Source organism: Labeo rohita, chromosome 3, assembly GCF_022985175.1.
Source record: "Labeo rohita strain BAU-BD-2019 chromosome 3, IGBB_LRoh.1.0, whole genome shotgun sequence".
NCBI lineage: Eukaryota > Metazoa > Chordata > Actinopteri > Cypriniformes > Cyprinidae > Labeo > Labeo rohita.
This window is the reverse complement of record NC_066871.1, coordinates 29,753,200-29,779,402: the sequence shown is the minus strand read 5'-3', so window position 1 is coordinate 29,779,402 and position 26,203 is coordinate 29,753,200. Positions and strand designations below refer to the sequence as shown.

Genomic DNA, 26,203 nt, shown 5'->3' with positions numbered 1-26,203 from the left:
CAGTATTTGACGTTAATTTGACGTTGACTTGACGTTGGATTTTGATTACACAACGTAAAAACAACAAAATATCAATGTCAGTTTACGTCGGTATTGGACATCAAATTAACATTGACATTTATTGTTGAATTGACATTGAATTTTGGTCACAAAATGTCGCAACCGAAATTTAATCAAATATCAATGTCTTATGCTGGGTCCGTTTGTTTCTTCATGAGAACAGATTTGGAGAAATTTAGCATTACATTACTTACTCACCAATTACAGTTTCAATGATAAATCAATGCATCCTGAACTGAGAAATGATTCAGCATCGATTCTAAGATTTTCCGAATGCATCGCGATTCTCCTTCAAATCGATTCTGAGCTTAGTTTTTAACAGCAGAAACATGCTTTAGAAACAGCTGTACTCTGCTTGCTTCCAATTACTTACACACACTTGAACCTAAAATAATCATTTATAAAGTTTGAAAAGGTTGAAACTAATTACAAGAGTGTTTACAGTGAGCTGTTTAGTTTACATTATTCTCGTGTCATAAAAGCATTTTGAGCCGAGGTGCAATTACATTTCACATGAAGTTCTTCTTCCTGAGAATTTATTTGAGTGTGCAGGAAATTATTGCTTCCTCCAGTGAAAAAGCTGTCTTGTCTGAATTCTAAGAGAAATATGCACAGATCAAAAACCATTTACAAAACGAAACAGCTCTAAACAAATATTGCCAATAGAGGGTTTGCACTTACGTCACGTTACCCGGATACGTGACCGTATTGGAGATACTCGGATATAAACAACAGCTACTGAATATGATGTTCTGCTAATTTATGCTGTATAAACTACGAAAAAAAAAGACATGTGGAAGCTGCTAAATCATATAGAAAAGGACTTAGCGCAATATTTTGGTAAACTAAAATTAATAGGTGGTAAAGACAGGTATGAGCAGTATTAATTAAGATATATTAGTCTAACATTTTATCTACCTGACTGGAAACGTTTAGAACAAACACAAATGTTGTCAAAATTCTTGCCCTGGAAATCCTGGTTCAGTCCGGCCAACCACAAACGCCTTTTGTTCCTCAGACAATTTTTTGCACTACTCTCCTTGATTTGTTATAACTTTTGGCAGTCTATAGCACTTCAAATGTTTTTAGTACAGCCCAAAACATGACAATAATTGATCATTTTTTGCAGCAATAATCGAGTTTCGTTCGGTTCAGTGGCATTGTTTACATTTAGTGCCACCAATATGGCCGATTAAAAACACTCTGTGTCATGAAAACACTCTGTTGGTGGCTTTTTGATGTGACAGGACAACAGGGGATGGACTTTTTCACAAGAAGAAGTGTTATCATGGATTATGGATTTGTATTTTGGCCAGAAGTGATGATTCAAAGTTAAAACGCAAGTTATTACAAGCTAATTGCTAACAAACAAAACCTGTGTGCTAAATTTTTTTTTTAAATTATGTTTAAAATGGCTGAGAAACAATCTGACAATGGCACAAAACAACTTGTTTGGTTGTAATGCAAATACAGTTCAAGCAACATTAAAGGGGTCATCAGATGCCATTTTTCACAAGTTGATATGATTATTTAGGGTCTTGTGAAAAGTCTATAACATACTTTGGTTAAAATGTCTCAATGGTAGTGTAGAACAACACCCTTTTTACCTTGTCAAAATCAGCTCTGCAGACATCAGCCTGTTTTGTTGCATGTTGCTTTAAATGCTAATGAGCTCTGCTCACTCCGCCCCTCTTTTCTGTAGGGTGACGAGTGATGTTCTGTTTACTTTAGCCGCATTTAGCTGCGAAACTTGCTAACTAGCACGTTGTAAGGAAAGGCGATTGCAAAGATTAATTAAAAAACTCACTTCTGCTGTAGGTGAAGCTGGATCACGAATGATTCGTGCGAACATAGACGCATTTAGGTAGATCAGGAAGTGCATTCCTTTTTACAAACAAAAGTAATCCACTGTGTCTTCAGCAGCTCAGATGTCGGAAGTGAATGACAACTGTTCATTATTACATTTAGTAGCTTTACAGCATGAAACTGATCTCAATGGTGCACTTTCTCAACACACAAATGCACACACACAATCAATCAAAATAATGTTATTTACATATCTATGAAAAACAATTCAAATTAGTGAAGTCAAGTTGACTTGTACAGTGCTATTCACAAAATACATGTTATAATATGTTATAATATATGACTATCTAGGTTATGAAAACACTTTTTTTTTTTCAGTGCTTTGTTTCCATATTTCATCCCTTGGATTTGCATGTTTAATTTAGTCAACAATGACCGTGCCACTGTTTCTCTTTTCATTCATCTGTCAAATAATGCATATAATTTAACTTCCTTTCTGTTTAACGTTCATTTGCATCGTTGGAGGCCATTTACTCTGTGCAGCTGCGTTCCAGCTGCGTGTCATTATGTCTGCAGCAGCTGTTGACACCCAAATTACGGCAGAAAGAAGGTGCTACAAATTTATTCCATTTTTTAAAGTGTGTAAATATGCCTTAATCAGTCTCCCTCCTCATGTTCTCTCTCTCTCAAGTCTCTCCCTTCTGCTGTCTCCCTGATCTCCAGGTAATCTAGGCACTAAAATAGAGCTCATAATTTCAAAAATAAGACAGACTTAAACAGCCTCTGACAGCCATTTCCAGCCTCTTTTCCCAAGATGCCTTGCTTCACAAGTAAATGGCCTCTATCTGACATTTACTGCCATTTACTCCCCTGTATGAAATGGGAATGGGTCGATCTCTCTTCGTGAACCGGTGACAACCGCGGCAAGAAGTAAACCTTGTTTTGGAAACCAAAGACAGGAAATAGGTCCCTTTTAGCTATAGCCTGACAAACAGTCTGGGTATTCAACCTAGTTTAACGAGTTTGTGCCAAAAAAAGAGTGTTATTTACAGATTTTTCCAGAAATGTTAGTATGCTACATGGGAGATGTGGTGTCATCATGCGTAAATGTGATCAAATAAATGGCTTTTTTTTCTGTGTGTATGCAGTACGGAATTATTATCTCTTGTAAATCAAGAGCAATGTCGTCTTTTATGGCCACGCTACAGCGCCGTAAGATGTTTTTCTTCTTGTCTTCATGTTTCTAGGTCACTGTCTCATTGCTTGTTGCTATTCCAGCTATTAGGAAGTAGGAATATCATAAAGGATTTGATACTTCCTGCTGACATGGAAATCTCTCTCACTATGAGTTAAGACCTCCTTTTCCCCTTCCTCTCTCTAACTCCTCTACCTCTGTGACGTCTGAAATGTGAGCTGTAATTTTATCCGTGAGTGTGAGCGGATCTCAAGGATGAGGATCACCAACTGTGAATTTTTTCAGTTTTGCTCTGAGTTAAAGGGGTCAAATATACTACTGTTTTGGGTCAGTTCCCTTTAAGAAATGAATACTTTCATTCAGCAAGGATGGATTAAATTGATCAAATGTGACAGTAAAGACATTTATAATGTTACAAAATATTTCTATTTTAAATCCTGTTCTTTTGAACTTTCTATTAATCAAAAAATCACTACAAAAATCACAGTTACCACAAAAATATGAAGCAGCACAACACTGACAATAATAAAAACATTTTTGGAGCAGCAAATCAGTATATGTGACAATAAAGACTAGATGCCGAACATTTAGCTTTGCATCAAAGGAATAAATTCAATTTTTAAATAGATTAAAGTAGAAAACAGCTATTTTAAATTTTAATATTTCACAATACTACTGTTTTTACATTAAATAAATGCAGTTTTGATAAGGATAAGATACTTTTTACCCCCAAAATATTAATATATATTAATATTTCCCTCTGAGGTCAGTGTCAAATCCAGTTATAGTCTTCCACACTCTCTCTCTCTCTCTGACCTTTACAATTATACAGACTGTTATTTGTGACTGTGCCTTTAAGAATTCTGAGTAAACACCCTCTTCACATGTGTAATGAGTAATAGAGCTTAGCTGTGCTCATTAAAAAAGTAGATTAGGTAGGTAAATAAAGTATATTGTTAATTATAAAAGTAAATTAGCAAAAAAGGTCAGTTTTGATTCAAAGTTGACTTTAAGGACAGAGCTTCAGCCCCACGTCATGTTGCCTCTGATTTTGGAAACATTCAAGAGTGAAATGCCTCGAACACAACCGTGACCTCCCTTCTCCTTCAAAGGGCAAAAATTTAATCCTGCGGGCCTGGAAAAGAACAGGGAAAGAAAGCCGAAAATGTAGTGAGAATGTTTTTGGCTGTTTTTTGTTTTGTAACCTTAAAATACTCTCAAACTTCACAATGAAACTTAGTTATTACCTTGTGGAGTTGCTGAACATTAATAAATACAAAGAGGATCAGCTACTTCCAGCAGCGATAAAACACCTGACAAATGTGTGTTTTTTTGTTTGTTTTTTCAAAAAACGTATTCCAATTACTCAAGATGAATACAAAGCAATGCCTGAGCTTACAGATATGGAAACAGCCAACACAATCTCATGGCAGTTTGTAACTATTTTACATTTTGATGAATTGTTAGATAATTTGTATGAATTTTCATATGATCTGCTCATGACCCAGTGACGGGTGGTTATGTTTAGAGTGGGCCTTCATGCTTACATTTTTTCAAAAACCACATGTGACCCTTGATCGGAAAACCAAGTAGCACGGGTATATTTGTAGCAATAGCCAAAAATACATTGTATGGGTCAAAATTATACATTTTTCTTTTATGCCAAAAATCATTAGGATATTAAGTAAAGATTATGTTCTGTGAAGATATTTTGGAAATTTCCTACCGTAAATATATTAAAACTTGTATTTTGATTAGTAATATGCATTACTAAGAACTTCATTTGGACAACTTTAAAGGCGATTTTATCAATATTTTTATTTTTTATTTTTTACATTCTCAGTTTCCAGATTTTCAAATAGTTTTATCTCAGCTAAATATTCTCCTATCCTAAACATACATTAATGGAAAGCTTATTTTTTTATGGCTTATTTGATTTATAAATCTCAGTTTCAAAAAACTCCAGGGCCCAGGGTCACATATGTATTTGTACAATTCACCTCATAAAATATGTACATTTTTATGTGAGACTGGGTTGGAAAAAGCTTTATGTCTGTCTTTAAACCCAAATACAAGTTATTTAGGCTACAACATCTTCTAGCATTAAAACACAACGGCAAAACAATCCCATTGATTTAGAGTTTGTCAAAAACATAAGTCTAATTGAAGAATTACACATATTTGTGTCTGCCTTACTGGCTTTTAAAACGCTAAATTAGCTTTTTTAATAATAAATAAGTCTGTCTTAGATAAATATTTTAATGATCTTAATAAACTATCAGGCTGATCAAAGACTCACAGAGCAGAAAGTTTCCATATAAGTTCATTTATCACTGTTTGTCAGAGATGAAGGTGAGAAAAGGCAGTAGGTGTGAGTGAGAGAAAAATAGGAAGAGTACATCAGGCTAGAAAGAAAGAGTGATGAGAAATAGAGGTATGAAGTGATTGGGGAGTTGAGCTGATGGAAATGGAGGGATCAGGACAGAGAGAGAGAGAGAGAGAGAGAGAGAGAGAGGGAGGAGTTTGATTACAGAGACATTTTCCACCTTTCTCTCAGTCTCTCCATCTATCCATCCATCCATCTCACGCACTTACTCTCTGCCAGGGGAGTCGAATAGACATATCTGGGAAAAACAAACATGAGGGATTATATGTCACAGAAACGCACACGCATGAACACAAATCAAAACAAACAAACCGAAAAGAGTTTTCCTGATGGAGAAAAAACAGGAAATGGAATGCAGAAATTATGCATGATGGAGAAGGTCTGAAATATAGATGCAAAGCCGGCAAAAACAACAAGTGGACAGACGCATACAGCATCCCTGATTCACAGACTTTTTTTTTTACCTATGCAATGATATTTTTTCCAGGGATCAATCATAAAAAAGGGGCGGGGCTTGATTGTATCCATCAGAAATTGATTGGATTATAAAAGAGGGTGTTCTGTGCTGAAATTAATTAGGGATTAATTAGGGTCTTGATGATGTAATCTGAATCGGAAAGCCATTTCTTTGGAAGAGCAAAAGTTGAAAGTTTTTCAGTCAAAAAATACACATTTTTTTCTTTCCAAAAATCATTCACAATATGACTAAAATATGCATTTATAAACATAAATGAAGTGTCAACTGATTTCATGTTGAACTAATTTGAATGAACTGGACTTTCCTCTGCCTGCTCCAACACATGACTAATGCAAATACATAACACATACACATTATAAAACATAGAATGAATCTAGGTCATACTTTTCTCAGACATAAATGGTAGGGCAACAAGATTTGGACCTGTAGAACAAATCAATAAGTGGTATAGAGTGACTCCGCCACATTTATGTGGGAAGGACACTGTTTTTTTTTTTTTTAAGTCAAGAACTAATTCTGACAAAATCTTCCCTAAAAACATCCGGGCACGTCCTTAAAGTTAAATGATTAATGAAGAAAGAAAATAATGTTTGAATCATTCTAAAAATGTTGAATGTTTTGAGATTTGGGTTAGTGTTAGTCATCATGATTATCCTCGAAAGCAATACAACTTTTTTGTTAAATTTAGATAATTAAAAAAATGTCTGATGAGGTCACTTAAACATATAGACTACTTCAAAACAAGACAAAAAAAAAAAAAAAAAAACAAAGAAAGGAATGAATATCTGTGTCTGTTTTAAGGATGCACAAAATATTTTAGCACCAGCTATCAGCTCTTTTTATTTTAGTATTTTCAGAATTTTATTTTTTAGTATTATTAGTATTTTGTTTAATTCTTTATATTGCCTGACATATATTATTGTTTTTTGTCTTTTTAAAGATTTAAAGTATTTCTGCCATCATCTACACTGTAAAAAATAAAAAACACAATTTATTGAGTCAGCTTAAAATAATTTGTTACACTGCTGCCTTAAAAGTTCAGTCAACTAAAATAAGTTTAGTCAACTTGAAATGTTAAGTTGTACTAAGTAACAACTTAGATATTTGTGTTTGCTAAACTTAACAGATGGGCAAGTAACCCAGCTGCCTTAAAAATGTTAAGTTGATTCAACTCAAATATCTAAGTTGTCATTTAGTATAATTTAACATTTCAAGTTAAAAATTTTTTTTTTTTTGAGTTTTGCCTTAAAATTTTAAGGCAGCCAGGTTACAAATTATTTTAAGTTGACTCAACAAATAATTTTTTACAGTGCAGAACTGAAAGATGAAAGATTTTTTTTTACAAAGTAGCTAATATATATTTATAAAATTAACCCTATAATTATCAATATATTATTATTAGTCAGAATTTCATTATATTGTAGGGTAAAACGGGGCTAAAGGCACAACCTAAAAAAAAAGTGCTTTTCTCTCCGCACAAAGTGTATGATTGCAGAAAAAAAAAAATACGTTTGTACTGAACATGTATGAAGCAACATATTTTGTGCGAAAATAAATCTTACAAGTCGTTCATTTTGTTTAAAAATCGTATAAATGTATGAAGGGGGGGCTTTTATCCCACGTGTGGGTAAAAGGCTCACCAGCAGGGGGGTAAAAGGCACACAGTATTGACAAAAAATACTTTAGTTAAAATAATGTTGTTTTTTTTTTTTTTTTTTTTTTTAAATAATGTCTTTAAATAAGTTAATTGCTCAAAACAATCACTTTATTTATTTTATTTTAAATAAAATAATTAATTTTTGTTCAACAAATATAATGTCATTAAAATATGTTAATATAAAACATATATTTCAAAATACAGAAACAAAATAATTTTAAAATGTACAAATTCTGAAAGCATTGAAGGAGATCTCATAGTAATTGAATATACATTTACAGTAGTAACAACAAATGATATTTTAATATATGATATGATTAATATCATGTTTTTAAAGATAATGGTTTCATTCTAAACATGGTAATTATCTCCAAGATGGACACCCAACATAATATATGATATTTACTTGATATGATATTATCTGACAACGTCATGTCAACAAATGGAAAAGTCAGCCTTCTATAAATTATCATGTTAATATTGTGCCTTTTAGCCCCAACAGCAGGGGTGCTTTTTACCCCAAATACCATACTTTTACATATTCTTTGGTTATTTAAAAACTGCTGCTTTAATTATCTTAAACAAAGCTGAACATAATTAAGATATATTAAAAATCTTTAAGCGATTCTCATTTGCTCATGTCAATGTATGACATTTTTAAAAACACCAAATGTTAGATCAAGCAAGCACAGAATCGACTTTGCACTGCTGCCTGCAATCACATCAAAGATCAGGCAAATTTGCATGTGCATCTTGAAAAGTGGATGTTTTGGAAAGTGCTACGCCACGTTTTTCTGCCATCTAGTGGTTTAGAGGAAAATAATATCAAAAGCACCTTTTACCCCGGGGGCGCCTTTAGCCTGTTGTACCCTACATTCCTTGTCTATATGTGTAAATTGCCTATAAACTGTCCTGCTGAGCTACAGACACATCATCTGCTTTGCTGACATCTTCTCTGTTTAAATATCAAACTCAAATCATCAGCTTTTCTCTCTGTTTGCACCATTTTCCACCTGTCTCTTTTTTTTATTCTTGTAAAACAACACCAACACCCCCTCCCCCCCTTTCCGCCCTCTTTCCTTCTGGACCCGGAGTCAAAAGTAATTTATACTGACTGACAGCTCCTGACAAACAGAGTGAGAGAGAGAAAGACACAGAGAGAAACAGATAGAGGGGAAAGAGAAGAGGAAAAGGGGATTGATATGCTGGAGGTGAAAAGATGAAGTATAGGTGTTGTTTGGTCACAATATGAGATCAGGAAATATATGAGAGTGAGTCAATTAAAGCTGACTCTGACTGGATGAGTATTAAAAGTAACTATTATATATATATTATAAATGTTGCATTGGCATGAACTGAAACAAAATAAGTTGACACACTAAAGTTACTACAAACTAAAATAAATAAAATATGAATAAATACCACTTACTAAATAAGTAATACTAAAATAACATGTTTGAAAGTTGAAATACACTCACTTGTGACTGCACATCATTTGAATTATATATTAGAGAATAAAAACTCTGTCATTACTTACTCACCCTCATGTTGTTTCAAACTTGTATGACTTAGTTTTTTCTGAGGAACACTTTGCCATGTATTATGTAGGTCTAGTAAAATCTGTTATTTGTATCCGTCACTTCTGTTTGACTTGTTCGATGTTAAATGGCATTTTCTGAAAATTAAAATTGAAAAGCCCTCTAGTGGTCGAAGCGTAAATCTACAAGTTATTTACGGAGGAACGTTGTTTTGGTATTTACATGAGTCGTGCGGTCATGAATCTGATGGCTAGAAGCGCGGCGCTGTGTCCATGGTTACAGAGCATCGCCTTATCATTATGAATGTCAACAACATAAAACCTAGCCATAACGATGTCATAAGCAAAGAAAGTTGGATCTCCGAAACATGTAAGGAGCAGGTAGGAAGCTTATTATGCCGCTGATGTTTTGACTTCAAATCAGTTTTTAAAAAAGTTTGGTAACGCTAACTATTAGACACTATCATATGAGATGGAAATTATAACTTCGCAAGGATATTTATAGGCAAACAGACCAAGGTATTAACTGGCTTTTAGGCTAATATTGTTACCAACATCAACATTGTTTTGTGAACCTAGTCAATGCAAATGTGATATTATAGAGGGTTTACATTTACGTCACGGTTTGGTCAGTTACCAGGATGTGCGGCCATATTGGTGATACTCGGATGTAAACAACAGCATGGATTGCATGGCTAATGTACTACTGAATACGTTGTTCTGTTAATTTATGCTGTCTAAACCACGAAAAAAATGTGTTTAAGCTGCTAAATCATAGAGAGAAGACTTAGTAAGCAGGGAAGGGTGCAATTTTAGTTAATAGGTGGCAAAGATACATATGAACAGTATTAATTAAGATATTAGCCTAATATTTCACCTACCTGACTGAAAATTCAGTTTGCCCTGGAAACAGTGGCGTAGCAAGTCAGCCCCCCGGCTATATGCAAAAAATTTGTACGGGCCCCCCAATCATTATGGGCTCCAACTTGGTTAACTTGTTGATTTTTCTTAAAAACATAACACTACGTAAGTATTCACAAGCTGTTTTATTTACCGTATAAATGCTTGGAAGTAATATTTAACGTTTTCAACTCATTATTTGTGGCATGCAAGTCTCAGCATATACATTCTGTCAATTTCATGATAAAATACAAATAATAAATGTATTTTTACGCTCTTTAATTTGTAGTTAGATAACTATATTCGTCTTAGATCAAGCACATGTGAATTAATGATCTTTTCCTCTTAAATATTTGCAGCACGAAATAAACATGAAAAAATATTTGAATGCATGTTAAAAAAAAATTATAAAAACGATGACTCATGAAATCGATTAATCAGTTATTTTGTGTTATCTTGTGAATAGTCATAATAGCAGTAACATAACATTTAGCCTACCTCAGAAAAGCCATGAAATTAAAAGCATTCTATAGATATATTTATCGTGTCTGTGAGGCAAATATTCGAGTTTATGATCATTTTTGTGAAGCGTTTCTCCTTAAGAGATGCAGAAAGCGTTTGTTTGTTTTCTTTATTTTACGAAAGCACAACATTTTGTTAATATTGTGAGTGCACACAAATAAAAGTAGACTTTTTACTGTTCCGAATGATATATTACTCTTACCTTTATGAACAAAAATATTTTAGGTTTCAACTGGTAAAATAATGCAAGTGATCGCGCTGCACCTCCATCTCCTGCAAAGTGCGCTTTAGCTTCCACTCTCTGAACAAACAATTAGATATGTGTCTAACAGCACACATTTATCTAGATTAAATGTTTAAATTAATATTGTGAAATGCATCAAGTGTTTTATGTCTATATCAATACTTAACTCATTGCCGCTGGCCGCTTGGTCGTTACTTTTAATAAACAAAAGCTTGAATTTAAGCATAAAATGTTCATAAAACAGTATATATAGTATATAGTCTATAGTACTCCAAATGTTTTTCGCGGTCTGAGCGATAAGTACAGCCCAAAACATGACAATAATTGACCATTTTCAGCAGCAATAATCAGCAAAATATGCAAATTTCATTCAGTTCAGTGGCATTGTTTACGTTCAGTGCCGTCAATATGGCGGACTAATGACGCGTCATGAAAACACTATTTATTTATTTATTAACAGCCTGTATTTTTCGCTAGCATTGTTACCAACATAAACATTGTTTTGTTAACCTAGTTAATGCAAATATGATGCTATACTAACTTTGCTGATTCGAGTTTTATTACGTGTACTGTCGCTTTCCCTTTGTACTGTCGCTTTCCCTACTGTCTTCCCTACTTCTTGATTCAGTGTTCAGTTTTGTGGCTTCAAAGCTACTTCCGCTGCATAGAGTATCCTGACCTTCTTTCCTTTATTTATGGATATGATGTAAACACACATCTATGGATGATGAAAGTATGCAATTTCTGGGGAAATCAATCCTGACAACTCTAAAATATAAATAATTATTATAGACTTACCATAGAGATTTAGAGTAAGGCAAAACACAGTTTGGATGATGTTTATATGATGTACTCACTTGTTTAAATTGCGTTAATTTCAAATAAAAAAAGTAGCATAGCTTTTCTGTTATGCTAAATGCCAGTGAAACCTCTTGCATGGACCTACAGAATTCAGATCCTGAATGAAATGAACCGACCAGACAAACAAACACAAAGCAATTGGGTACATGGGATTATCCAAGGCCACTTGCCTCCATTTAGAAGAGAAATGGCATGATCAGGCTGGAGAGAGAGCGAGTATCTCAGATGATTAAAGATAAGTTTCCCCCGGCCTGAACGCTCATTGCCCCTTATTTCTCCCACAAGACCTCTGGACTCATTCATTCCTTCCCTGTGGTGCAGAGAGCCGCTGCCGCGCCAGAGCAATAATTCAAAAACACAGATCCAGAGAGAAGACCGGAGACTGATTCTGAGTACGAAGATGCTACGGGAAGAGAAGGAAATAGAAAAACGCATAAGAATCGAATGGTGAAATGATGATTTTCGACAGGTCATTGGTTTAGGTCGCAGAGAACAGCTTGTAAAAGTGACAATGTAAATGTGGATATGTAAGTGAGCAAAAGCAGTAGACACTGGATTGTGAGATGATACCCTGGGCCAAGTCTAAGTTTCCTCCAGCTTCAAAATCCCTTCTGTCGTCGGCTATGGCCTGTTTTCTGAAACATCAGTGCTGTAGATCAGCCCGTTTAAATGAGTCAGAAATATTTAACAGCAATCAGAGCTTACACAGCCACCGGCAACCAAAACACTCAACGAAAACATTATCATATATGCAAATGATTCTCTCTTTCTCCCTCTGTTCTTGTTGTTCTTTACTTGACCTCGTTTATTTTCTTGTCTCTGCTGCTTTTTATCCAACTCTCAGCGGGTGAATCTTATGAAATCTTATGCTTTTGGGAAAGTGTTATGACCTTTACGATTTGTTGCATTGTGACAATATTTTCATGACAGTTAGCGTACCCAATTTTCACTACCAACTCAGGCTCATTAGAAGTACGTGAAATATGTGACTCAGGTGACATGTCCATAAGAGGTGCTATGAGCAATGTTCATTGCAATTTTCTGTTTATTAAACAATTAAATTGTAATGGGTAAATTTTTATGAAATGATATTGCGATGCACGTTTCACGCAAGTTTAATGTTGAACCAGGTGAGCTACTGAGCAAGTTTACTACATCAGAAAAGATATGCATATAGAGCTGGTTAAGTGTCAAAATGTATTAGTTTACACACCATGAACTGTAGTAAAGGTGTCTATAGGTCGTGACATAGTGTTGAGCAAGGAATTGCCTTTATTTATCAATAATTTGCCCCATAATCTTAATTTATAATCATAATACAATTATTTTAATTTTAAAATGCATTTAAAGACCCCCCTCCTTTATTTTTGAATTATCTTATGTATTATTGCTGGGTATTTTATTTTACTGTAATTGGGGTGATAATATTGCAGAATTTTAATATCTGAATTGGGTCTCTTAACTGTGCATTATTCAGCGTAGAAAAATCCGATATCATTTAAAAACAAGTAATGTACAGGGTGATTTTAATTATTGTATTTTGCATTATAAAGAATATTGTGAGGAATGCATTTAGTTGTTATGAAAATGTCACAGTGCAGAAAATATATGTTCTCTATTATTGTATTCAAAATGGGCTTAATTTTTTAATATATATAAAGAAAAATATCTTGTATAAAAAACTAATAAATTCTTGGATTTTTCACAGACTACAGTAACTACAGACATGAATTTCAGTTCAAATACCTGTACTAATAAATATATACTCTAAACTGGTTGGAGTAAAAATGTCTGCAATTAGATTTTCTATTAATTGATTTATTTATTTGGGGCCAAGCACTGAAGGTGCTTTGGCACCTATTGGTTTCCGTTATTTTTCTTTATCTTCTTCCACTCTGGTAGTCTATAGCAGCCCATAGAACCGCTTGCGGGAAAGTTATTTGCCACACAGATAGAGGACATGAATATTAACTATTAATATTATCTCAGTATTAACAAAGCAGATAAAACATAGCAAATTTGGAGTCTCTACCTCAAACTCTCTAGCGCCACCAATAGGCCAAATTTGCACTCAAATTTCTCCTAATAACTTTTGAACCGTAAGTTCTAAAAGGTCTAAGGTCTCTAATTACTTGGCTCTTGCCAAATCAACTACAAATGCTAATTTGCAAATGCACATGCAAATTTTAATTTCTATGGGTCAAAATTCAGTCTCATCCTAGACAGTTTGTCTGATTTACACCAAAATTGGCTCAAATCATCTTCAGACAATGCTGGCCAAAAGTTATCAAAAGCTTTTTGATATACAAAACTCTTTGTAAAGCGTGTTAACGAATTTGATGAAATTTGCACAAAAATGGACATGAGGCTATATCTTTGCAACGCAGATTCAGACCAAACTTTGTATGTGTTAAAACAAGTAGTTATTTCATCGCGCCACCTACTGGTCAAAAGATATAAAATTTGACATTTGTTTTTATAATTTCTGACCAGTTTGATCCAAAATCATAAGAATGATCTCATTAGATTTGGAGCAGCATACCGAATCAAACAATACCTAATTTTCCTATGTCTCCCTTTTTAGGTATTGACCATTTTGAGTTTTGTTGGGGTCTCCAACCCTGTTCCTGGAGAGCTGCCATACTGCAGTTCAGCTTCAACTAGGGATGCAACAATACAGTTAGTCCATGGTTCAATACATACTTCGGTTTTTAGCCACGGTTTTCGGTGCGGTGCCACTTCAGTGTTTTTTTTGTTTTTTACAACAAATTAACAAAATACTCCTGTAAACCTCTGTACACTGGAAAAAGCGTGGTTTAGTATATGTCTCCTTAATTTTTTCGATTTTTACGCAAAATAGAATGAGTTGCGTTTATACTGGACGCCAGAGGGCGCTCGCGTGCAGAAAATCCACATATGCGTTAAAGAAGTATCACTGATGACGTTCTGATTGATGTTTTTTATAACTTTTGTTTTTATAACTCTTTTGTTGGACAACAGGTTTGGAAAGGCTTGTCATTGCATGTCATTATAATGGAAGATGCTCTGCGTGTGTTGCTTTTTCAAATATAAGCGGGGAAGCGTTTCCTCATTTCAGCACATGAAATCGCGGGCACACATACAGCAAATTCCCAGAGAAATAAAACAAGAAAGTTATTTAAATGCAAAACTGAAGAAACGCAATTCACAAGCGGGTATTGAACCGTGGATGTCGTACCAAACGGTTCGATATTATATTGAGAATTGTTACATCCCTAGCTTCAACCCTAATCAAACACTCCTGTGCCAGATAATCAAGGTGTTCAGGGATACTTAATTGCAGACAATTTTGTTGAAGCGGGGTTGGAACTTAAGTCTGGAGAAGGGTAGCTCTCCAGAAGCAGGGTTGGAAAAACCTGGTCTTTACTGAGCTCCTTAGCTCTTCATTTTACCTCTGTTGTGCTTGGACCCTTAATTCCTGCTTGCAGCTATATTATATTTATTGTACCTCTGTTAGGGTATACAGTTTTGTACAATATTCTGCATTCTACTAATATTCTATATTGAGCTGAGATTCACTTAGATGTTTTTTTGCTTTTACAAGATAAGATCCATCGTTCCTTTAAAGCCTAAAATTCACTCTTTCCTCAGTCCATATTTCTGGATCCACTCTTCTGTCGTTCCTTCCTCCCCACGATCCCTCCGTTCCGCTAATCCCCTGCTGCTTCATGCCCATCATCTCAGCCAAACCTCAAAAGAGCACTGTACATGCACCACACACACTCACACACACATATCTGTGAACTGCTGTCTCAGTAAACACTGCTGCAGTCATCTGTTGAACCGTAAGATTTTGTTATCACATATAGAAAGAGAAAAATGCAATAGATAATTGACACACAAAAAAATGGATAGCAGATTGTGGAGACAGTGAGAGCAGGTAAACATATGGCAAAGAGGAGGCAGAGACAAAAACAGGGGGGAACGACAGGAATATTTTTGAACAGTGAGAACAAAACATGGGACAAAGGAGAGAGAAGGTGTCAATGACAGAGAGAAAAAAGAGAGAGGGGGGCGAGTCAGCAAACGAGATACGCTCATTCGCTCACGAGACAAACTGAGTGAGAGAGAGAGAGGGAGGGAGAGGGAGAGAGAGAGAGGGAGCGCGAGCCACTATCATTCGTTCCTGACTCCACACGGGAACACACCATCCCTGGAACACGGAATCTGGCTGGGAACGGAAGAACGGGAATGCATTGGGACGAAAAAACTGAGGAGAATAAATATTACCTGCCATCTGTTGGTCTTCCTCACTCATCTGTCATCCACTGTCACTTTTTCTTTTGCTTTTTCTGAGGAGAACTTCTTCAGAGCCTCCAGTGAAAACACATACATATAGAGATATATCTATAACAATCCTATACATATATCAATATACAGTATGCCTGTTTTCATAAACAGCGTATGGGTAAGCCAATGGATTCAGATTCTACGCTTCAGAAGCATTTCCACCGTTGTAGGAAGCTGATCTGTTGCATTCTGAGACGTGTGCATCTGCACCGCGAGTCCACATGGAGAAAGACAGACACAGAGAAGAAGCTTAGATAGGTGCTTTGGGAGCTGGATTAGGTGTGCTGTTGTGTCTTTTCGTGTGTGTGTGTGAGCATTTTGCGTTTCTGTGTGTGAAAAACTGAGGGGCTTTAATGCTGAGACCCTCTTTCTTTCTTTGTGTGTGAGTGTATGAGTGTGCAGTAGATTTAGAAGAACAGGAAACTGCAGCAAAATGATGGAACTGAGAATAAGAGGCCCCAAAGAAGCCAGACCCTGAGGAAAATGTGTTGATGTTACTCAGAGGTTGCTCTTTTATTGCTCAGGAGACTTCTCACTTATGTTTGTTTGAGTAGCAACTTTGTCTCAGATGTTTCTCCTGAAATGTCTTTGGAGAAACAAACAGAAAGCTAATAAATTAATAATGTGGACTGTAGCTCAGATAATTTGATTTTGATTAGAATGAGTTTGAGTTCAGGCTAAAATTGCAGACTTTGGTGTCAAAACAGAGGACAGTTTGAGGCAATGTTGAGATCTCTGTTAAAACTCCATACATTTAAATGCAGACTGTGGTCTGGAAGAAAGAATGGAGATGTTAGAAAGATCTCATTTGTGATTTCTCTTTCCTGTGGGGACTGCGAATATGTTTGTGAGCGAGAGAGAAGCAGAGAGCGTGTGAACGAGAGAGAATATCTGATCAAAAGTGCCCAATGTGAGATACAGCTGCATGTTCACTCACAGAATAGAGTTCAGCAGATCAGATCAGACCTGCTAGTTTGAGATATTTGAAAAGAAGGGCTGTGTTTTGGCTTCCAATTAAGCGCAATCGAGTGAAAAACAATCGGCAGTATTGCTCATTCTGGTTTAGATCTTGTTCAGATCAGCATATGCATCTCTGAAGGGTCCAACGCATTGTATTTATGACAAAACACTTCATTTTTAAAGTGTATTACAATCAATTTTGTAAATATTGAAATTTAAATTTTGTAAATAATGAAAATATTAATAAATGTCAATTATATTTTATAATTACAGTTGATCATTATATGTAATTTATGTGTATTTAAATTGAAATTAATATAAATAGATTTGTATCTATATAACAAGACTTAACTATATATTAGGGACAATGCATGGAATATATTTTGACCTAAAAGTTATAATATACATTTACATATTCAGACTTAGTATAGCATGGTTTTAATACTTATCAACTACTGTCACATGAACATCTTAGTAGAAATCTTCAATCATAATCTCTTTTTTGGTTGAAAATGTTTGACAGTATGTTTGGTGTTTTGTCACAGGGGACAGAACTGAGCAGAAAGAAGACACTTTGATTGTGAAAACAAAGGTGTCAGGAGGACTAAAGAACAACAGATATTCCTTTGAGAAAACAGAACAGTGTAAAACACTGAGAATGACTTGTGGAATACCTCCGAACTGTAGTGTGAGGCATCTATTCCTCGCTGGTATCACACAATGTTCGGTGGGACAAAGATCATGGATAAGGCTTGATTCCAACAGTGTCATTTCTTCAGGCTTCTAAATTGGAATTCTACCAAGTGTTGTTTTTTTCTTCTCGGGCCACGAAACAGTTTGTCTCAGGGTGAGATCCTCAAATCTGGAGTCTTTCCAAAGGGGAGGAATCTTGCTCACTCTCGCTCTCTCCCTGTAGTGATGACAACGGCGAGCACGTTGTGTGCTGAAGTGGCGTGGAAAGCTCTCCGTCCCGTTCGCTGATGAGGGCTGCTTTCCCTGTATCAGCTTGCCGTTCTTTTAGGAGCTGGACAACAAGTCAGCATTAAACCTGCTCTAAACTTGGAGACAGAACTCTTTGCTCAGCAAACTTGCATTAACTAAACTCCACCGGTTTAATAGTCCCCAGTGGCACTGTTGCGTTCTGGGATACGCATTGTGGGATTACTCAAAGAGGATCATGGGTGCCTCACACCTGTTTGTGAATGTGTTGGCTGCCGTTTTACTGTTGAGCGTTTACGTTTGTTACGGTCAAAAATCCAACACTGCCAGCACAGCTGTGCAAGCCAGCAATCGGACGGCTGCCCCGTCTGGTGCCCCGGAGGTCACACTTGCGACTCCGGGGTCAGACGCAGATGAAATCCCATCAGCCGGGAGCCGCTGTTGGGGTTACTACGACGTAATGGGCCAATGGGATCCTCCGTTTAACTGTAACGCGGGAATCTACCTGTTCTGCTGTGGTTCCTGCTACTATCGATTTTGCTGCCAGTTCAAGGTTCACAGTCTGGACCAGACGTCTTGTTCCAATTACGACACGCCGGTGTGGGCCAACACCGGCAAGCCGGCAGCTCCGGTGACCGACGTCCAGGAGGAACCGGATCGAGACCGCACTCACATGATCGTGTACATAATATGTGGAGTGGTGGCCATCATGGTGCTGGTTGGGATCTTCACCAAACTGGGCCTGGAAAAAAGTCAAGGAGGACAGACGGACATGACAAACTCCAGGTGAGTGGGTGTGAGGATGACTTCATTGCTCAGAGATTGCTTGTTAATAAAGTTCTCAGATAAGTGTTATTTCATATCAACTTACAGTAGATGTTGCTTCTTAAAATTACGTTTTGATCAGAGTTTTTATTGTAGACTTTTGCGTCTTGGCAAAGCTGATCACTGTTTGAGATCTCTCTTGAGAAACATATGAGGGGCTTTTTCTCAGCAGAAAAATCTGCTATAAGTAGTAGTACTCAAGAAAAATCTCTATTTGTTTTTCTGTAATTGCAGACAAGGTCTTTACAACCACTGGCGCACAATTGAAGTTCACAAAGAATAGAGGTTCTTTTATACTTTCATTTTTGGTTCCATGAAGAGCCATAGGACAGTTGTTTCATGTTGGTATGTAGGACGTTCTTCAGTTTATTGGAAAGGTCTTCACACCAAGGAAAAATGGTTCTTTTAGAAACAATTCACTAAAATGTTCTTTTTTGGAACTCAGAATGGATTTTTTTTTCTTTAGAAAACCATATTCTTGAAGATTCTTGCTTTGAAGAAACCAGAAACCAAAATTCCAATCTGAAGACTCTGTAACATCAAAATCTTTTATTTTAACCTGAAAAAATCATAAAGCCAGTTCAAGGACCTTATGTAGAAAAAGCTACTGTTTTGAAAATACAGTTTTCTTTACTACAGATTATAGTGTTAGAATAGCAAGTTGAAAAGGGGCCAAGCACAAAAGAGGCAAAATGTGGAGCTAAGCATGGCATGGAGCATCAGAAAATCTGCAACAATGAGTATCTGAAGCAATTTTAGTCAAAATATCTGAAAAATCATAAAAATAACCACTAGTAATATGATTTAATGGGTTGTCACTTTTGACCAATAGGTGGTGCTTTTATCAAATCGATGTGGTGTGTTCTGTGTGAAGTGTCATAGCTTTGCAGAGACACAGCCTCAGATGTAGTCTAGTATCATGTTTCAAATTTGTTGCGTTGATATACAAAAAATGTGTTGTCTAAAAATGTTGTCTGTCAACATGAAATCCATAACTTTCTGTCAGCATGGTCTGAAGATGATCTCGATTTTTTTAAGATGACATGATTTTGGTGAAAATCTAACCAACAGTTAATGAGGAGTTTAAAAAAGTAGGTTCTCTGCATAAATCAAAACGGCAGACAGGAAGTATGGCATAATTGGTGTCTATGTAATATTTTGAGACCAGTTTCATTAGAAAAGGCTAGTGCAATCAAAAGTTATTAGCATTTTTGGAAATTTTATTATTAATGGTTAATGATAGGTTTATCACTTTGACCAATAGGTAGCGCTGTTACCAAACTGATGTGGTGTTGTCAGTGTGAGGTGACAATGGCGCATGCAAAGTTTGGTGTCAGTGCAGTTTGGCATAATTCCAGAAAAGTCATTGATGCGTTAAACGATAACGGCTTTGTATATTGACACAACATCCATAACTTTTTGTCAGCATGGTCTGAAGATGATCTGAGCTAAATTTGGTGAAAATTGGACCAACAGTCTAGGAGGAGTTTCAAAAAAGTAAGTTTGCAGAGCTTTGCAGAGATACAGCCTCAGATGCAGTTCGGCATAATTCCAGCAAATTCGTTGATGCGCTAAACGATAACTGTTTTGTATATTGACACGAAATCCATAACTTTTTGTCAGCAAGGTCTGAAGATGATTTGATGATTTGTATAAAAATAAGAATGCCAACGAATATGTGCCTTTGCACCTTTGGTCCTATCTTAGTATATTCCTAATGACAGAAGTTGCATAAACTTCACAAGTTCACATGTTCTCTAGCAAAATTTAAGATGATCCATCTGACTGTCTGTACAAACATGATGTCACAGATTTGCTAATTTGTAAACTGGAAATAATGCAGAATCTTTTACACATTTCAAAATCCTAAGACATTTCCAGGTTTTAAATCCCAGTTTTTCAGTTTGATCTCAGACTTTTGCAACCTACTGTAATTCTAAGATCATACATTCATGTTGATTTCTCAGAGCTTAGCTTTTGTTTGAGTGGAACTATACAGTACTAGCTGCAATCAGAGAAGAAGCACAATGAAACATTTATATGTAGTCCTCTGTTATGTGTTCTGACTATATGAGGTTTGCAAAAAAGAAAAAGGAAAAAGGAAATAATTATTTTAATGCACTCAACGCCATCATAATGTAAATAAAGTTGACACTTTGGTGTCTTTTCGGCACGGGAAAGCGTAGCGCTGTCCTCCGGGGGCGGGAAGAGCGGGATGTCAGTCCAGCTATCTGTCTCTCATCCGTAATGTGGCATGGCAGACAGACACCACCATGATTTAATGAGGGCTATTGATAAGGGCTGGAAGCATGCCATGCTCGAGATAGAAAGCGCGCGAGAGAGAACGGATGATAGATAATCCGTTGTCTGATGATTTTAGCGGGTGGGTAAAAACAAATCTCTTACGATTTGTGATGGAATAAAAAAGTCACATGGCAGAGACGCGTTTCTGAATGTATTGAAGTTTCTGAGAGTTTCTGTTGGTAAGGATGTACTTATTTTGTAAGAATTTTGTGAGCATGTGTGGGATGTGCACAATGACAAAGCCAGTGTTAGAAGGGCAAGCTAGTGAAGCGTATATCCAGCTTGTTGTAATTTAACACGATTTATCATAGGAAAGCTTAATGAGGCTCGATAAATGGGTGCCAAAAGTAGTGAATAAAGTGTGTGTCATAATGATCGCAATGAAACATATCTAGTTTCTGCTGGGATGAAATACAGAGGCACACTGAAGAGAGAAAGAGAGTGATTCTATTGACCAGCCCTGAGAAATCCAATGAGGCCAATATGACCGGATTCATGGGCCAGTATAGAGACCAACGTGCTTGCACACACACGTACACAAAACACATCCTATGCCACTGACCTTATAAAATCGCAGGGTCAGAACAGTGACTAATGACTGGTGAAATGTCTAGAAAACGAAATTATGTGCTTCATTTGAGTGTGCGAATGCACTTGCGCAGTAAGCAAACTGACCGTTCTGGCTTGAGACTTTCAGGTTTTATGTTTTTATTCATAATCTGACCTTTAATAATTATCTTTGGTGTATTTGAAGGGTGTATCGCATTTGAGTGTGTTTGCAAACTGTGTTTGCTTGTGTTGGGTTTGTTTTTCATGTGTAAAATAAATTCAGTTAAGCATGAAATTATGTTTTTTTGCCACCGTTCGAGTGATGGTTGGACTGTGCGAATGCTCTGCTTTCTTCTTGCATTATTTTTACGTCCGTGCTTGACAAGTCTCTTGGTCAGACATGGCAAATTTTACTAAGACAAAGTTAGTAAGCAGAGACCGAGAGAGTCTTTGAGAGAGAATTTGTGTGCTTACAAATTAAACATCATACAGCCATGCTGAGTGCCTCTGTATTGCACAATCATCCAGGCAATAATGGAAGAGGCTCTGTAATGTTTTTTTAATGTCTAAAATGTGTGAACATGCAAATAAAGCTTCACATTGAGAGGCTGGGAGAAAAGAAAAAGCACTGGAAGGACAAAAGTAAGGGCAGAAACTTGTAACTCGTAACTAAGCTTTTAATGAGTGCGTCCTCAGTAACCACACATACCAAGATGCCTGCTTTCTAAAACACATGTTTCCAGGAATTAGCTATTTAAAAAAACAGTTACCAGTTTATAAGGTTTAATAGGGTTTATAGCATTAAAAACCCTCCAAAATTAAAGAATAGATCATGTATTTGAGAACTTGCAGTTAATTTTACAGATAACCCTCATCACAGATTTCTCTTCCTCTGATTTCATAGAGTTTGTTTGCTAGTCTATATTCAGCTTTACTGGCCAACACACAGGGGCCAGAGAATACAGTGGTGTCCCATTAAAAATGCATTACAACTTCTGATAGAGATGATTCCCAGAGCTGGCTCTGGAACTATTAATGCGCTAGACAAACAAACTGAGCTCCACAGTGAGTCCAGCAAGGCGAGCAAAAACCAGCGGGAGACGTCTCACAGGTCCTTCCATACAAACCTCATGAATGCACTGAAACCTGCTGCACTTTACTTACCCACAGGTCAAAGACTCCCGGGTGTTTTTCACAGCTTTTCAGAAGGAAAGAAAGGGCAGAAATGATGAGGACTGATGCAGAATGACTCTTGACACATTTGGCAGTGTAATGAGAAAGAAATGAATCTTGAAGTGCAAAAAAACCCCACAAAAAGCAGACTCAGGAAAAAATAGATATATATACATTTTTTTACATATTCCTGAAAAAAAGCTGAAATTAATGGTTAAATCAATGGTAAAATTACTGGAATATGTATAAATAAAATTCTGAAGCCTTGATTCTTCCATTATCTGTAGGACTAAACATATTTCCACCTCCTGAGGAGTTTGCTAATTACTCTGCCCACTCTGTAAATTTCCATCAACAACAAATCATGCATACACTAATACGTCTGTTTACACTTTTATGAACTTTCTAGTAAACACACATTCTGAAAAATGCTGGGTTAAATACAACCCAGTGCTTGGTAAAATATAGACAGACACAGCGATTGGGTTGTTTTGACCCAGTAGTTGGATTACCACCCAGAACTTTGGGTTAAACATTTAACCCAACAGCTGGGTCAAAACAACCCAGTTGCTGGGTTTGTTCACATTTCACCCAGTGCTGGGTTGTTTTTAACCCAGCATTTTTTTAGACCACACTCTAAAAAATGCTTGGTTAAAAACAACACAACTGGGTTATTTAGCAACCCAGTGCTGGGTAAATATTGGACAGAACACATGCTGGGCTATTTTGACCATGCTGGTTGGGTTAAATGTTTTTACCAAACATGCTGGGTTGTTTTATTTAAGTCAACTGTTGTTGAAAAATGATTATATTGCTGGCATAAATGGGCTGGAAATTAAAAATCACAATCAGAATTATAGAGGCAACAGCAATAATCAAAAGATGAACATTTATTATTAAGCAAGAACACCCATGGACAAAAATATAAGACAAATTGAATTTATTTGGATCAATACAGCATAGTTTACAATGTTACATACATTTAAACTCATTAAACAAGGATTTTAGAAATAAAAATGAAACATTTAAAAATAGCATTTTAATGTAAGTATATTCAACCATTCTCTGTAATTTCACCGAAATAACGCTAATTCTCGTGCTGGCGTGTTGCAGAAATATGAGCTGGTAATGGGCTGCTGTTCGCTGGGGGAACTACGAACCTCAGGCCGTCATCTCGCATGTCATTTGTAGCTGAAAGATGCTGTTACTGACTTCATAACCTGCCCATTAACAAACATTACATTTAACATTAAATTAAATTACATTCAGTATTATAATGAATAAAATCAGTTTATGTTATGCAAGGCAAAAGGCATTTCCATCATGCGAAACGATGGCTGCTGATGCAGCTGACTGACATCTTGTCGTTGTTTGTTGTGTTGAGTAAAATAATATACAGCACAATTAAAACTTTATAAATGAAATAAAATGTGTACAAACCTTTATTTCGCTGAAGAAGTGCACCAAATTGGCAGCGCTGAAAACAAAAAGCCTGCACTCTGACTGTAACTCAGCAGCTGGGGTGTTTCGTTGGAAACAGGCTCAACCCAGTGGTTGGGTAGACAAAAATAACCCTTTGGGTTTAAAAAAGATTTGGGTTAAAAAAAGAACCCAGCAATTTTTAGAGTGCAGAAAAAATAACCAACACCTGAGTAAAAAAAATAAAAACAACCCAATAAAATGACCCAGCAGGCTGAATCCAGCATTTGGGTTAAAAAAATAATCCAGCTTTTTTTAGATTGCAATTGTGTGTTCGTAGGCCCACAAAAAAACCTTCATTTCCCTCCATAACATCGCTTACTAACATCTTACCATCCTATTAGGTTGCGTTATACATAGTATACACGAAGTTGGTAGGTTAATTGTTAGCATAAAATGCTAAGTTGTGTAATGTTCCCCCTAGTTGCACTTCATTGTTAGCATGTTAACACTAACAAGTGGGCTATCGTAATGACGTGTTTTGCTTTGAAATCCTGCTCACTGCAAATGGCGAACAATGTTGTCTTTACCAGTAATTAGCTTCCCAATTAACTGTAGCACAGTCTCATCAGTGTCATTGTGATATTGTTTCCTGTCTGAGAACATGGTTTGATTAGTCATTGTCTGTCTTTGAAATCATCTCTAGAGGAAAAAAAATATATAGGTCTATATATAGAGAACACTGGGGGGCTTGTTGTCACGCAAGGAAGTTGTCAGAAGCACTATAGCTCAAGTTTCTGAGTCAAAGGTCCAATTACACAAATGCATGTTTTCTATGTAAACAGTGACTTTGTTTGTTGGTTTGAAATATCTGCTGTAATGAAAAAATAAATAAAAATAAAAATATTCATAAGATTTTTTTCTCACTCTTGTGTAAGATAAAACATGGGATACATACAGTAAGGTTAATATTGTTACCTAAAACCAAAACTTAACAAAAGTATTTAAATGAAATAAAGCTAAAACTAAAATAAATTATATATATATATATATATATATATATATATATATTTGATGAAAACTTAAACTAAACAAAAAATTTGAAATGTTTCTCTGCCTTGGCATCGAACTGATTTTGAGTTTACTAAGTTTACTTTGAAGCAATAAAAGACCTGTAAATAAATAAATACTAAAACTAAAACTAAATATATTGCAAATATATATATATATATATATATATATATATATATATATATATAAATATATAAATATATAAAACCTAAAGAGTAATAAAGTAATAAAAACTACAACAGAAATCAAACAAAACTACAATAAACAAACAAACAAACAAACAAACAGATAAATGTTCATTCAAAATGTGAATAAAAACTATTCTGAAAATATAAATATAAAAATATTAAAAAAATAAAAAAAATAAAAGCCAATTCAAAATATTAATAAGTATTAAAATAGTATGTAAATAATTGTTTTCTTTGTTGTAATTTAATCCATTACCATATCTGTTTGCTAAAAAAATATTTCGATTTTTTTGTGCTTAATAATGTTTATGCTTAGAAAATATTAAATGTGACCCTGGACCACAAAACCAGTCATAAGGGTCAGTTTTTAAAAACTGAGATTTATACATCATGACATCAAGCTGAATAAATAAGCTTTCCTTTGATGTATGGTTTGTTAGGATAGGACAATATTTGGTACAACTATTTATAAATCTGCAATCTGAAGGTGCAGAAAAATCAAAATATTGAGAAAATCGCAATTAAATTTGTCCAAACGAAGTACTTAGCAATGCATATTACCAATCAAAAATTAAGTTTTGATATATTTACGGTAGGACATTTAAAAAATATCTTCATGGAACATGATCTTTACTTAATATCCTAATGGTATGCCGAAAGCATGAAAGAAAAATCGATAATTTTAACCCATACAATGTATTGTTGGCTATTGCTACAAATATACCTGTGCTGCTTATGACTAATTTTGGAGTCCAGGCTCATAAACAGCCTGACAGCAGTGTGACAACTCTCCCTACCAT

At 35.6% G+C, this 26,203-nt stretch overlaps 1 protein-coding gene across 1 annotated transcript in view; it reads left to right on the top strand.

Annotated features, from left to right (window-relative positions):
• Positions 1–15,821: 15,821 nt before the first annotated feature.
• LOC127162690 (protein shisa-9) overlaps positions 15,822–26,203 on the top strand; it is a 91,020-nt gene continuing 80,638 nt past the window's right edge. The window contains exons 1-2 of the mRNA XM_051105529.1: positions 15,822–16,093; positions 17,481–18,660. Coding sequence (XP_050961486.1) covers positions 18,113–18,660 — 548 coding nt within the window. The 5' untranslated portion in view covers positions 15,822–16,093; positions 17,481–18,112. The remainder of the gene's footprint in view (positions 16,094–17,480; positions 18,661–26,203) is intronic.